This window comes from Helianthus annuus, chromosome 5 (genome assembly GCF_002127325.2).
Source record: "Helianthus annuus cultivar XRQ/B chromosome 5, HanXRQr2.0-SUNRISE, whole genome shotgun sequence".
NCBI classification, from domain to species: Eukaryota; Viridiplantae; Streptophyta; class Magnoliopsida; order Asterales; family Asteraceae; genus Helianthus; species Helianthus annuus.
The window spans coordinates 61,707,338-61,721,033 of record NC_035437.2 but is presented as its reverse complement, the minus strand read 5'-3'; the positions used below and the strand labels follow the sequence as shown (position 1 = coordinate 61,721,033).

Below are 13,696 nucleotides of genomic sequence, written 5' to 3'. Positions count from 1 at the left end.
TTGGTGCAGTTTTTGTGTAAGTCACATAAATCATGCGATTTCACGTATTTTACAACTTTTAATGCACCAAGTACCACATGCTAAGCTAGCAAACATTATGACAAAGTTATATATCACTAATTACTTCAAAATAACTTTATTTTAAGGTTTATAATCTGGTCATAATTAATTTTTAATAAACCATACTCAAATCATCTTTTTATAAACATATATCATCATGCATGTCTAAGTAAATGCATCTATTATACCCATATCATAACATCATCATCTTACAAACCTTTAAATGCATCTAAGGATACATTTACTTCATGTTCTTATAAATCACAACATGTTCATCTCATCATCATTAGATCATTTCACATAAATGCAACATTCCCTTATTTATTTACATATGACAAAATTTAGTGTATGCACTTACATATATATATATATATATATATATATATATATATATATATAGATACATGACATACACACATATACACACATGCATAAAGTTCCAAAACTTCACTTTTTAACACATCTACTTCAAATCATGGAACCTTTTTAAGAACTTTCTTTTATGACTCTTTTACAACACATGTATGTAGTAAACTTTCAAGAATCTCATCAATCAAGAATCAACTAAAATGAAAACACAACTAAATACCCAGATACATACAAGCTACGGCCACACATACATATGTACTACATCCATTTTTAATCTCTTTGAAAACCCATTTGTTATTTTTTCTAAGTTAGTGTTTAAACTGAAGAACAAGAGAAACTTCCATCATTATTTTAGATCATCAAGAATTAAAACAAGATTTATGAAATAAATTTTATACCTTCAAGATTTTAGATGGATTTTTGAGAATAGATGATGAGATGGAGGTTGTTCTTGCTTGAAATCACTTCCAAAACACCCCTTTTTAGCTTGAAATCATCTTGAAAAGCCTTTGATCATCATAGAAAGGTTTGAAATTTTTGAATGTGTGTGTGTGTGATGGTTTCGGCCGTGAGGTATCAAGAGGGAAAAGAGAGAGTGATTTTGATCTTCTCAATTCTTGAAGTGAAGCGTTTAAAGAATTATAATGATTAGGTTGTATGACACAAGGGCCACTTGGCACAATTTCACAATTCCAAGAAGAGGTGGCACCTCCCTTGGCCGCCAACTCCCTCTCTCTCTCCTAGCCACACACAATTTTCTTATATATATATACATATACATATGAAGTTTAATAGTTTAAACAGGTATTTTACTGGATACCGGGTGTTTTATCCAGCGTTTTAAACCCGTTTTAGTGTGTTTTAAATTATTTTTAGCGCTCTATAAAAATAAACTCACCAAAATATTACTGAACAATATTTTCTTTTGCTTGGACTGGCGACGTTATCGGTATTTGGCAGTATGCGCGCTGTGCTGCGCGGTACGCGCTTTAAATCGCAAAAATAGGAATTTAAGCGTTTTTATTTATTTTTGTCATTCTACAAGAATAAATTTATCAAATTATTGCTAAAATGATTTTCAGTTGCCTTGACGGGCTGTGTTGACAATATCTTGCCGGTATACGCGCTGCATCGCGCGGTACGTGCTTAAATTCGAAAAATAGAGTTTCTTAGCGTTTTAATTTATTTTTCCTCACGGATATGATTAAAATAATTATTCTAATCATAACAGACTATATTTAGGATTTTAACACTGTCCGTTGGTCACCATGTTCGTTTCGCATTTTAATCGTTAAGCGATAAGCGTTTATCTTACCGCTGCCAACATAATTTTTACCAAAATTTAATTTTACCAACACATTAAATTTCACGTATAAACACCATAACCAAACAAATATAGTCCTGATACCTATTCACAGTACGTGCTACAATTGTACGATACGGCCTGAAAAGCCGGGTGTCACAGTCTCCCCCTGTTTAGGAAATTTCGTCCCCGAAATTTTTACTTTACAGGTTTTGTTTTCGCACAAAGAAGAGTAAACCAAACGAATCTATTGAATATAGTCTCATAGTTTTTGCGAGAAACTTGGATTCTTCTGAAGAATCCTTGTAGATCTATATTACACACGTTCTCGATTCCTATACACTCATCTCAATACTTTCCACCTTTTCCAGGGTCCAACATTCGTAACTCTACATCAAGGAGATTCAAATCAAGGTTCCACCAAGGCAGATGCATCTCATGGCGATAAACTTGATCGAATGAATTCCTTGTCCAAAAGCTCTTAAAACTATCTCTCATTTCTATCACTTCAGGCGGAGCTTAATCTGTAAGAAGATTGTGCAATTGGGCGCAGCACCGTGAGTCAGATCGATTCGAGGTTCGATCCATCTCGCAGGGAAGATCCAGGTAAGTCTTTTTAGAAAGACTTCTGGATAGTTGCGTTTAATAGAAATCTCTCCGACGTTCCTACATTCGGTTTTCGCATCCATCACGTTCACTGCAAACCCTGGATAGTCCTTTCTCAACAACTCAGCATCCTCACAATACTGACCACTCCCGACTATCAATACTCAACACTCGACTCTATCAATTCTCGCGAACAGCTTCCGCCTTTCCATTGTCATCAGGACGAAAGATTCCAACTAGCTTCTTCGAGCGATAGTCCCCATTTCTTCCTTGGAAGGTGAATTCATTCTTGCATTTTCGTCAAAGTTTCTCAACTCCACCAATAAGAATCCAATCTCTAAAACTACAATCGCCTAACTAAATACTATAATTACGAACGACCTCGCCAGTTTCTATCAATTTACCAACTATTAGTTCTCCCGGACACTTTATACTTGGCTTACTTACAGGTGAACACAACAATGGTTCATAGTTTCTCGAACGAAACTCAGTCAGCTTTAGTATTACTTACAGGTGAACACAACAATGGCTTGTGATTTGAAACATACTGGTAACAATAGCAGGGCTCTCACTTGCCTTCCTGACACTTGTCCCAACGAAATTAATCTTAACGTCCTGTCCTTTCGATTTCGGGCATTCCCTTTTGTAGTGTCCTTGTCCACCGCACGTAAAGCATCCTTCAAGCACAGCTCCATCCAATGTACTCTTAGCGTAACACTGGGAAGTCACATGTCCGGTTCGGCTACATCTGGCGCACTTCTCTTGTCCATCGCCGTCCTTACCCTTTTCTGACTCTTGAGGGTTAGCTGCACTTGCTTTCTCCAATTTGCGTTTCTTCCTACTTCCAACTTCAGGAGTCTTCTTGGAGCTCTCGGGTTTGCGCTTCTTCGAATTTCCAATTTCAGGTTCAGACCGCTGAAACACTCGAATAACTGACTCATTCTAACAGCCTAATATCAAGCATATCGAGGTCACCTCATTGCATAGGACACCAGTAAATGATCTTGTGCTACAACCCTAGATTGTTTTGTGTACGCTCTGGTGTACTGTTCATATAGTTATTTGAAATCAGGAATACGTTCCAATGAGATCATGACAAATGAACAACTAAAACTTTCTGATCATTATTTTACTTGAAGGGTTTCCAATCTGTGTCCCACCAAGATCCTGCCCAGGAGTACCGCATTCATGTTTCTGGCCATCATTTTGGTTAGCATCGCGCTGTTCCAAGGCAGTATTAACGTGTTGGGTTATGAGTCGTGCCAACTCCTCCGGGGTGGCAGGTAGTCCAGTATCCGGTTTTGCTTTTGGCGGCATTTTCGTCGTTTCTATTATTTACAATGTGATACCTGTGTCACTTCAACCATCAAACAAATGCCAAACCAATGAAATATTGTATTTCATACTTGGATTTGTATAAATATGTGTATCATTTTCACATATCAATTCTTGTTCGATTTCAAGCTTTAAATCGCTTTCTGGAAGGTTATACGTGCACTGATGCGTAAATATAACCAGTTTAATGCAACAAACACTCCGGAATAGTGAAATAGGCTTAACATACCTTAAATAACCTTCACATAACTTAGAAATAAGTTTTGGATGTTTTGGTGTGTTGAAATCAAGTTTGTTCGATCGTAGGGACTATTTATGTCAAACTGCGAAACTATACCGATTTGTATTGTAACGAACATTCCGGAACTTGATCCGTTTTAACATGGTTAGCTCGTCATTTTAGGTTTAGTGCTTATATGGAGTCGTAAGTCAAGCGGTCTAAACAACCGCTTAGACTTTCGAACTAGACCCGTTTGGTCGATCAATAAGATCCGACCAAACATGTTTAGTGACCATAGCTGTATAGGGAATAACCTTCCGAGGTTATACCTTATGGTCACTTCGTTTAAGTAGTTGTATGATAGGTAGTTTATATGCCTTAGGTAAATTACCAAAATACCCTTTTTATGCATAATTGATATTTAAGCATACGTAACCCAAACTTTTGTCACTTAACTGATTATGCAACATAATTAAACATGTTTAGGCATATAATACTTGTCATAGGACTAGTTAGGCGATCCGAACGCGTTTTATGCGAATGACGCGTTAAAGTAGCGCAAGCTACCTAAACGGGTCATAATGGGTCGTAAGCACTTAGGTTAGGCTTCCTTTTAGTATGTAGGCCTTCTTAAACCATATCATATGAGTTCCCACACTCATTTGGTTTACGAGACCTCATCCTATCCAATCTTCCGTTTTAGGTCCGGTTTATTTATGTAGTTACCTATATTAAGGAGCCGTTTGATTCCGTTCACCCTCTAGCTTGCTTGGTAGTTGTCCAAGACTTCTAAGCACCCTCAAGTGAGTACATAGTCCCCTCTTTTACTGTTTTCAAGTGTTTTGGGGTGAAACATGTGTACCTATTGTTATGTTCTTGTTTTGAAAAGTATAATTGATTATACATACTAGTACTTATCTTTATACAAACTGAATGATTATTTATGGTTTAAACTCTAAAATATTCTTAAAGATTATAAAATTAATGTTTGGAATAGTACTTATTTGGTTCACCAGGCCGGTTGGTAGTATGATATAGCGCTATAGGATTTGACACCCCATTCCTGTTGTCATGGAATGTCTGAAACCAATTTGTTTCTCCATCCAAATAGGGATTGCCTTTGTGGTATCCCTATAGTCTCAAAAGTGTAATTTGATGCACTAGGTCTGAATGAATTCTTAAATCACATTATTTTTGTATATTTAGTTATACTCCCAAAAGTATAGTTTGATATGCTCTCTTATGTGATATTGTACAAAACCAACATATATTTTGTTATTCATTAAAACATAGTTTGATATGTTATTTTCAAAACCAAAGCATAGTTTAATATGTTATTTTCATAACCAAAGCATAGTTTAAATATGTTATTTATAAATCTAAAGTATACTTTTGATATACTACTGAAAATTACTATTTTTAACAACTAAATTATATTTAATATACTATCTGTTTAACAATTGGGTTTTTGTTAGTGTTTAGATAACGGGACTGGTGTAATGTGATGAAAACATGGTAGATACGCTGCTGGTACTTCTTATATATAAGTGTTTTCATCACATTACATACCGTGGCGTTATTTAGTACACTTGGGTTAACGATTTTGGAACTAAAATATATTTTAATATATTACTTATTCGACTTTCTTAAAACCAAAGTATATTTTTATATATACTATAAACCTTTATCAAAATATTGTTTTTCAAACAATATATTTTATACAAACTCATTTTACTTAATTATTTAAATTCCTATGTATTATTATTTTATATCATCTGATTTCTTAATACATTTTAGTATGATTTATAAAAGAAAACCTTTTTCAAGGATCATGACTACTTTCCTTAAACATTTTTCTTTAAACTTATAAGTCATGAATCCTAAAATCAATAAAACCTATGTATCTCACAGGCGTTTTTATGCTGACGTACCTATTTTTTACACATGTTTCAGGTGTCGTTATGTGATGATTGTTGATGCATGCTATACATAGGATGGACTCGTGCCTTAGCGACTTTAAAATTTGAATGATAATAGTGGTACTTATTTGATTGTATTAGAACAATGAGTTCATTAATTCAATAAAACGAAATTATTTATTCCATGGTTGTGAAACAATGATTCTGTTACAACACTCCCCGACGTTTCCGCCACGTCTTGTTGTTTTACGTGGTCGGGGTGTGACAGAAAAGTTAGTATCAGAGCCAATGGTTATAGGGAATTAGGTTATTAATAATGCTTTGACCTAGACTATAACCTTCCTAGGACCCTAACACAAGTTATCTTGTGTTTATTTTTAAAACAATACCGTCGCCTATCTTTAGGTGACCACCACTATAAGAACACAAATTTCGTTTCCACTTTGAAAACCAATCATCTGTTCTAGGATGATTTATTATATGGTTTTGAAGCTTCAAAGTTTTCAAAATCTCATCAAAGTTTGGTCTAAATAATGTGAACACGTGCAAACTGGAAGGGTGGGTGCCTGTACCCTGGGTCTTCTGTCTAAGGCTAGAGTGTTCGTATAAATCCGCAGTATCGGACCAGTCACTCTTACCTGGGAACTCTTGGGGTGAGTGTCCACTTATAGGTGAGCATGTCTTCGCGATACATTGTATTGACCCATTTACTTTGAATAGTCACCGTTTCATTTGTTTGCCTTAGGTAACAAACAAATGATCGCAATTTCTATGCGTTGTCATTCTGTTTTCATTTCCCTTGTTTCCTCCCATGTCTTCCATTTTTTTCATGGTGACTCTTTATCGCAACAACAATGTCCGAACTAGGTGCTTCAATTGCCCAAACAATTAGATGTCGTACTTCAGACGACCGTTGATTTAGCTATCGCCATGACTCGCCTCATGGATGAAGCCGTACAAGGGAACTGCTTTTTGGTGGGATCAATGCAACCGTCATCATCCGAATCAGATACCCTGTTTCAAATGTACCCACGATGGACAACGGAGACATTTGATTAACATGTGCCGCTTTGCAATCCAAAGCAAAACTGTTACAAATCCTGTTGCTGCTCAACCTTCAAACTCTACTTTATATGTCACCTTGGCATATCTAGTACCTCAACCTCATGAACTTTCTACCTTGTGTATCGATTTAAGCACGCCTAGTGCAAGGTGTCAAAACACCTCTCGTTACACAAATTCCAAAATCCATGTAGGATCTTCTTATCTTCACAGTTAGATCTTTGTGGATGATTATCATTCAAATCGGAGCCCTTAATTGAATTATTCGTATGCCTTAATACGTATCTTACGATTCAATAAGGACAAAGCTGAATTCTTATTAAGATCTTCCTATCTTCATAGTTAGATTCTTATGTTTAAAGTGCCAAATGAAATCCATGGATTGGATTCCTAATGTGCTTTAAATACTCGTGACCAAAGATAACAAATTAAAGATCTAGTTAACTAATTATGTGATTATGTGCTTATGTGTTTTCTTATATGTTTTGTGTTTTTATGTAATCCATCCAAATCCTCGTAGAATCTTCCATATCTCATATGAGGGATTCATAGTAGGATATCTAAAGGTACTATCTTAAATCCTTAATGGACTTTTACGTTGTAGTTAAGTCCCTTGGGTTTTAAAGTACTATTCAAATATTGGACCCCTTGAGTGGTCTAGTTAAACAGATTAATTTGAAAATCTGGATAGGAATATCATGTGATGATATAATTGAAAAGATCCCTTAAGTGGTCTATTTAAGGAGGTCGTACGACGGTCTAGTTAAGAAGATCATGTGTTGATCTAGTCAAAAAGATCGTTCGTTGATCTAGTTAAAAAGATCCTTTGGTGATCTAGTCAAGTCGCTTCATGTTTATTCAATTGATGCATGCATAATTATGGAATTCAGTGCACAGAAACCACAACAAGTTTTGTCATGTGTTAAGACCTATAGTGACAAGAATAATGATACGGGAGAAGTCCTGGACTTTGACCGATGTCATTTTATCTTACACTCCCCAATTCTGTTTTCAAGCACACACAAGTTTCCTATGATAAGTTTTCATAAGAAACGTTCTTCTGTCCGTAGTTCGAAACCCCATGTTTTGTTACTACAAGGACTTCACTTTGATAGTTGACAATTTCGGTAAGAATCCTAACATGGCCTAGAGTTCTACTTAGGGTTCGAAGGATTCGTTCGAAAGCGAAAACATCACAGTTGTCCTCACAAGTTTCCCCTAAAATTAAATTTCGGGATGAAATTTCCTAAAGTAGGGGAGACTGTGACACCTGTGCCACTTCAACCATCAAACAAATGCCAAACCAATGAAATATTGTATTTCATACTTGGATTTGTATAAATATGTGTATCGTTTGCACATATCAATTCTTGTTCGATTTCAAGCTTTAAATCGCTTTCTGGAAGGTTATACGCGCACTGATGCGTAAATATAACCAGTTTAATGCTACAAACACTCCGGAATAGTGAAATAGGCTTAACATACCTTAAATAACCTTCACATAACTTAGAAACAAGTTTTGGATGGTTTGGTGTGTTGAAATCAAGTTTGTTCGATCGTAGGGACTATTTGTGTCAAACTGTGAAACTATACCGATTTGTATAGTAACGAATTCTGGAACTTGATCATAAGTTAAAAATACCCTAAATATCCTTTACATAGCTTAGAAATAGGCTTTGAGGGGTTCGGTATGCTAAAATAAACTTTTTGGTCATTCAGGGACTAAAAGCGTAAAAAAGTGCATAAGTTTGCATTTTCGCGCATATCTTACGTTCTGAATATATCCGGACATCCAAAAATTTATGTATGCATTAAAATATTTTATTTTAGTGTTTGGCATGATAAAATTTCATTTGTCGCTTAATTTGGATCGTTTTTGCGTTCGTTACGACTTCCGTCGTAATTAAGCAAATAACGCGATCGTACGACCAAACGAACCGACATCCGAGATATTTTTGAGCATGTTTTGAGTTCCCTATACTTTAACTTCATTTTAGAGCCTTGAAATGAGGTTAACGGGGCTTAAACGTGCCAAAAATGCATCAAAACACATGATTCTGAAGTTCAGGGACCAAAACTGCAATTCTGTAATAGATGGCCAGGCGGCCCGCGTAAGCATAGCCCTTAGGCTACGCGGCCCGCGTGAGAGGCCCAGTTCAGCAGAATGTTGTTAACAGCTTGATCCAGCTGTTCCTCACACTTGCACATGGTTTCTGATGAATATATGGGCTAATTTTGATGGTTTTTGAATACCCCTAGTATTACAAAACCATTTGCCCACTTGTACGGTCCAGATTAAGGCACAATTCGCGAGGAACGATACAAATGGTGGTCCATTCCTATAAATACCCACCACAGTTTCTTGCAATCCTCACAAAATCTGATCTAAGATGCTCTAAGTTAAGGCCTTTTGTTGGATCGTCGTTGACCCTAAATATAATGCTTCACTTTATTGATTTTGACAAAGTTTACAACCTGGAAGCAATTTGGCAGCACTTCGTTACAGATTCAGAACCGTACCAAATGAACTAACACATGCACTATATATAGAGTTCCAGGTTCGCTTATGCGTACATGCCCTTCGAGCGAACCTGAATGACTAATAGTGACTCGCTTATGTGGTTATGCACATAAGAGCGGACCTGTGGTGTTGGTGTGGTTCGCAAATATGGACAATGTCCATATAAGCGGACCTCAATGCTAAATCACCATTTCTCGTTTCTCGAACCTTGTGCACACAATATTCTATCCTAGCCTAATCTAATACATGATACAAGACGAAGTCAATAGACGTAGTGCACCAACAGACCCCCCCTCGGATATTGACGAAGTCTTCAGTGACCATTCTCTGTTATGCCACCTCTTCAGTCTTGATCATCTTGCCATCCTACTCAGATTGTAACAATGTAAGCACCTTTCAATCTTGTCAGCTGGCTCCCCCTCTCGTCAAGCTTCCGTGCTTTTAGGATCGACACCTAGCTTTCCAGATACAAGCTCTTCCAGGAACGATACCTGACTCTTTGTATGCTTACGTTTTCATTGAGCTCGTCTTCAGACTCCCCCTAAGACTCGGCTTTCGGAATCGTAGTTTGGATTTTTCCTGTAATCACTCATACAAATAATAAGTAACATCATTTTAAAATCATCAATCAGTAACCGTAATCTGCCACTACACAACTTTCTAAAACACTCCCCCTATTAACAATATTTCTTATTTTGACATTGTTAAAGAATCCAACTCCCCCACAAATTATCATTCAAGTTCAAATTAATGACCTTGATGATATTTCACAAACTGTTTTTGAAGTTTTTCTAAAAATTTCAAGTTTCAAATTAATGAACTTGTTTTATTTTCAGAAACACAATCAGCATACTTAGATTTTGAAACTCAGCAACTCAGACAACGGTTTATCGAAAATAAAGCAGAAATCAAAATCTTTTTGTATTTTCTGAAAATATAAAGCAGTAAAGATATATGTACAAACATATTTACAAATAATATTTTTGTTTGAGTATGCGTCAGAGGATCATATCAGTTTTTGACAAGTCACAAGTACCGTTGAGCTTAATTTCACTTTAAGAATTAAACAATTCACTTAGATTGTCGATATACTGATCCACTTAAATTTTCATACAAATTTCAACTGATTCAGGATACGAATTAGATGTTTTAAGACTTAAACTCATTCATGTGTCCCACCTCTTGAATATACTCCCGTATCCAGAATCTCAATATTCAGTCTTACAGGTGATTAATACTTCAATGATATCTGTACATAAATTAGGTATGCGAGGACTGAGGGATCTCAGGTCGATACTTCCGTATGCGCAGGGAGATATCAGTTTCGACTTTCTGGTATGTCCCCTTTAGAGGATCTTTTAGCATTACAACAGCAGCGACTATCAATTTTATTGTTTCATCTGCAAGCTGAGGGTTTATGCTGTGTTTCAAGCATTCGGTGAAATTATTATCCAAGGACTAGGTCAGAACTTCCATTCAGCAGAAGTCCCGGAATAATACCCCAGACATCATAGAGTATAAAAACCTAGTATATCAGAATACGAGACCTTTCAAACGAGATTTCAGGGGTTACCTATATATCCAAGTAGTGTTCCCCACGAAATAAGCAAGTGTTTGAATTTAGGTTTATATCCCGAAAAAGTTTACTAAATGTACAAAAACCTATCGGCAAATCATCAGTGAGACTGTTTAACGCTATTTAATCATTACAATTCTTTAGCATACTGTAACTGTCTACTGATGTACTATCATTTCCTCTTTTTACACAAAACTCAAATTTTTGAATTTTATCATGTTTTTGACTTTTTCAAATTTTCTAATGTTTTTGTATTTTCTGACAACTCCTTCTCCCCCTAAAATGCAAAATCATTAAAGAAATTTGACAAACCGATACTGATAGCTTTGTCTCGCCATCCATTTTCTGCATCTCATGCTCTGTTTTGCAGAAAATATAACGTACCCCCATGATTTACAACCCATTGATTTTGCCCGTTAGAAAACTATGCTTCAATCTGTGACAGTAATCATGCTTGTTCAGCCGTGAAGGTTTCGGCATAGTCCATCAGCACTTATTCTAACAAAATTAACCACAACCATCACAAACATCAACCAAACAAACAAACAACAAACATCACATATTGTTCAAATTTTCACAAAACAACACACAAACTCCCTGTCTGACTAAACCAGGGTTCATCTTCTTCCTACTCTAGTGCCAGGCTACTCTTGTTTGCATTCTGATAATCTTCTGCACCATTGAGTACCTGCACATTCAAGCTTTATCAAATACACAAACAATTTGACACAAACAAAATTTCAATCAATAAAGATGCCGATTCATGCTTCGCGATAAAGGAAGCTCCGGCAATTCAAATCGTTTAATCAAACATTGTGTCCACCCAAGCCTCATCAGCCTTGGGTGTAACCTTGACTCTAGCAATTTGAATTTTGAAGTTTTCAGCCTTGAGTGGTGGAAAATTTGCATCATAGGCAACTGAAATTGAATCCTCAGACGTTTTCACCTCAGAAGTCGAACTTATTGTTTCAGTTTTTGGTTTCCAAATTTGTTTTTGTTTCTCAGTTTTCATTCCAACTTTCTCATCTTTTATCAAATCAACACGTTTCTTAATATTCCATGCTTGACCATTTGGTGTTCCACGTTTGTAAAAATGTGAACCTTTTTGAACACTTTGATTTTGAACAACAACTTTTGCTTTCCAAACCTCTTGGGGTTTTGTCATATCAACTGATGTTTTCCAACTTTGTGTTGTTCTGAACCTGGGTGTGTGAGAATTCCAGATTTGTCTTGAATAGAACCTGTTCTGGTTTGATTTCCAATTTTGATTCGAAGCAAACTTGTTTGTGTTGTACCTCCAAGTTTGTTTTGAATCAAATCTGGTTAACCTTTGTCTCACATTCTCAGATTTTTGTTTCTCAGCATCAATCTTCATTTGATCAACATCCACAGGTTTTAGATTTGGACACTTGTGTGCAAGATGTCCTTTTTGATCACATTTGAAACATGTTCTCATGGACACATCTTTGACCTGTGGTTGTTGCTTTCTCTTTTGTGCTTCAAATTCAGCATTAGACTGTCTCATTTTGAGTTCTTTTTCTTTTGCTAAACTATCTCCTTGAACAAAACTCATTTTTACTTGATAATTTGGCATCACATTTTTCTTCCAATTTTGTTTCTTTTTATAACCCAACCCAGCCTTCATGTTCTTCTTTTTGACACCCGGTTTGTTATAAAAAGTTTTGTGACCTTTACCAGCAAATTTTGAAATTTCAGATTTTTCAATCTCAACCATTTTGAAAACTTGATCAACTTTATCTAAAATCACATTCTGAATCGGGAATACAACATCTAAGAATAATTTGTCTGATCCAATCATGGTATAAACCAATCCCTTTGAATCATCATTCAAATTTTTCTTGGATTTTGTGTTTTTCAGATATCCATCATGAAAGTTTCCCTCATCTTCATCCTGTGATTCAGTTTTACCTGTATCACCCGACTTTTCTTGAAAAACGCTTTCAACAACCTTACCTACCACCTCTGAATCACTGATATCATCAGATTTGGTGTAAGTCACATCGATGTTGTCGGGTAGCTGATCAACCATGTTGATTACTTTTTCCACCTTTTCGCCATCATAGAATGTATAATTATTCTCCAACGGTGGTGGAACTTGATGGTATTCAGACCCTATTCCCTTTTTGTTCTTTTCAGACACTTTCTCATCGGGTGTGATGTTGAAAATTCGTTCCAGAATATATGAAGATGAATGATAGCTTTGCAATTTATTGACCAACTTTTCTTTGTCTGCCAATTCTTGTTTAAGCTTAGCAACATCATCAATATATTGGTTTACCACTCTTTGTTTATCTTCAAATCTAGCTTCAAGAAATTTAGTGTTTCTTTAACAAGCACACAATCTATCATCTAGACTTTTGACTTTACTCTTTAAGTTTCATACGCTTCTTTTACAGTTTCATATGACAGTTTCATTACATCATATTCTTTTTGCAACTCTTGAATTTTGATGTCTTTTGGAACACATTCGTTGCAAACAGCTGAACACTTTTCTTTTAAAACCTTGTTTTCTATTTCAAGATCATCACATGTTTGTTTCAATTTTTCATTTTCTTGTTTCAAAAACTTTTCAATTTCACTCATCTCATGATATTTTTCTTTGAAATTTTTATTTATTTGAGTAAATTCAATATCTCTGTTGTTGAGTTTTTCATCTTTCTCAATACAAGCACTGCACGTTTCCATGCATTTCTTGCATTGCTGT

General features: G+C 35.8%; 1 protein-coding gene across 1 annotated transcript; it reads right to left on the bottom strand.

Annotated features, from left to right (window-relative positions):
- Positions 1-2,845: 2,845 nt before the first annotated feature.
- Positions 2,846-3,655, bottom strand: LOC110943229. Its single transcript, XM_022184980.1, has 3 exons — positions 3,472-3,655; positions 3,374-3,384; positions 2,846-3,253 (listed from the first exon to the last, which is right to left on the bottom strand). Exons 1-3 carry the CDS (start codon positions 3,653-3,655, stop codon positions 2,846-2,848), a joined length of 603 nt encoding a protein of 200 aa, XP_022040672.1.
- Between the last annotated feature and the right edge of the window lie 10,041 nt (positions 3,656-13,696).

What these genes read in the sequence shown, in the direction of transcription:
- LOC110943229 (XM_022184980.1), bottom strand. Translation starts at nt 3,655, where the DNA reads ATGCCGCCAAAAGCAAAACCGGATACTGGACTACCTGCCACCCCGGAG.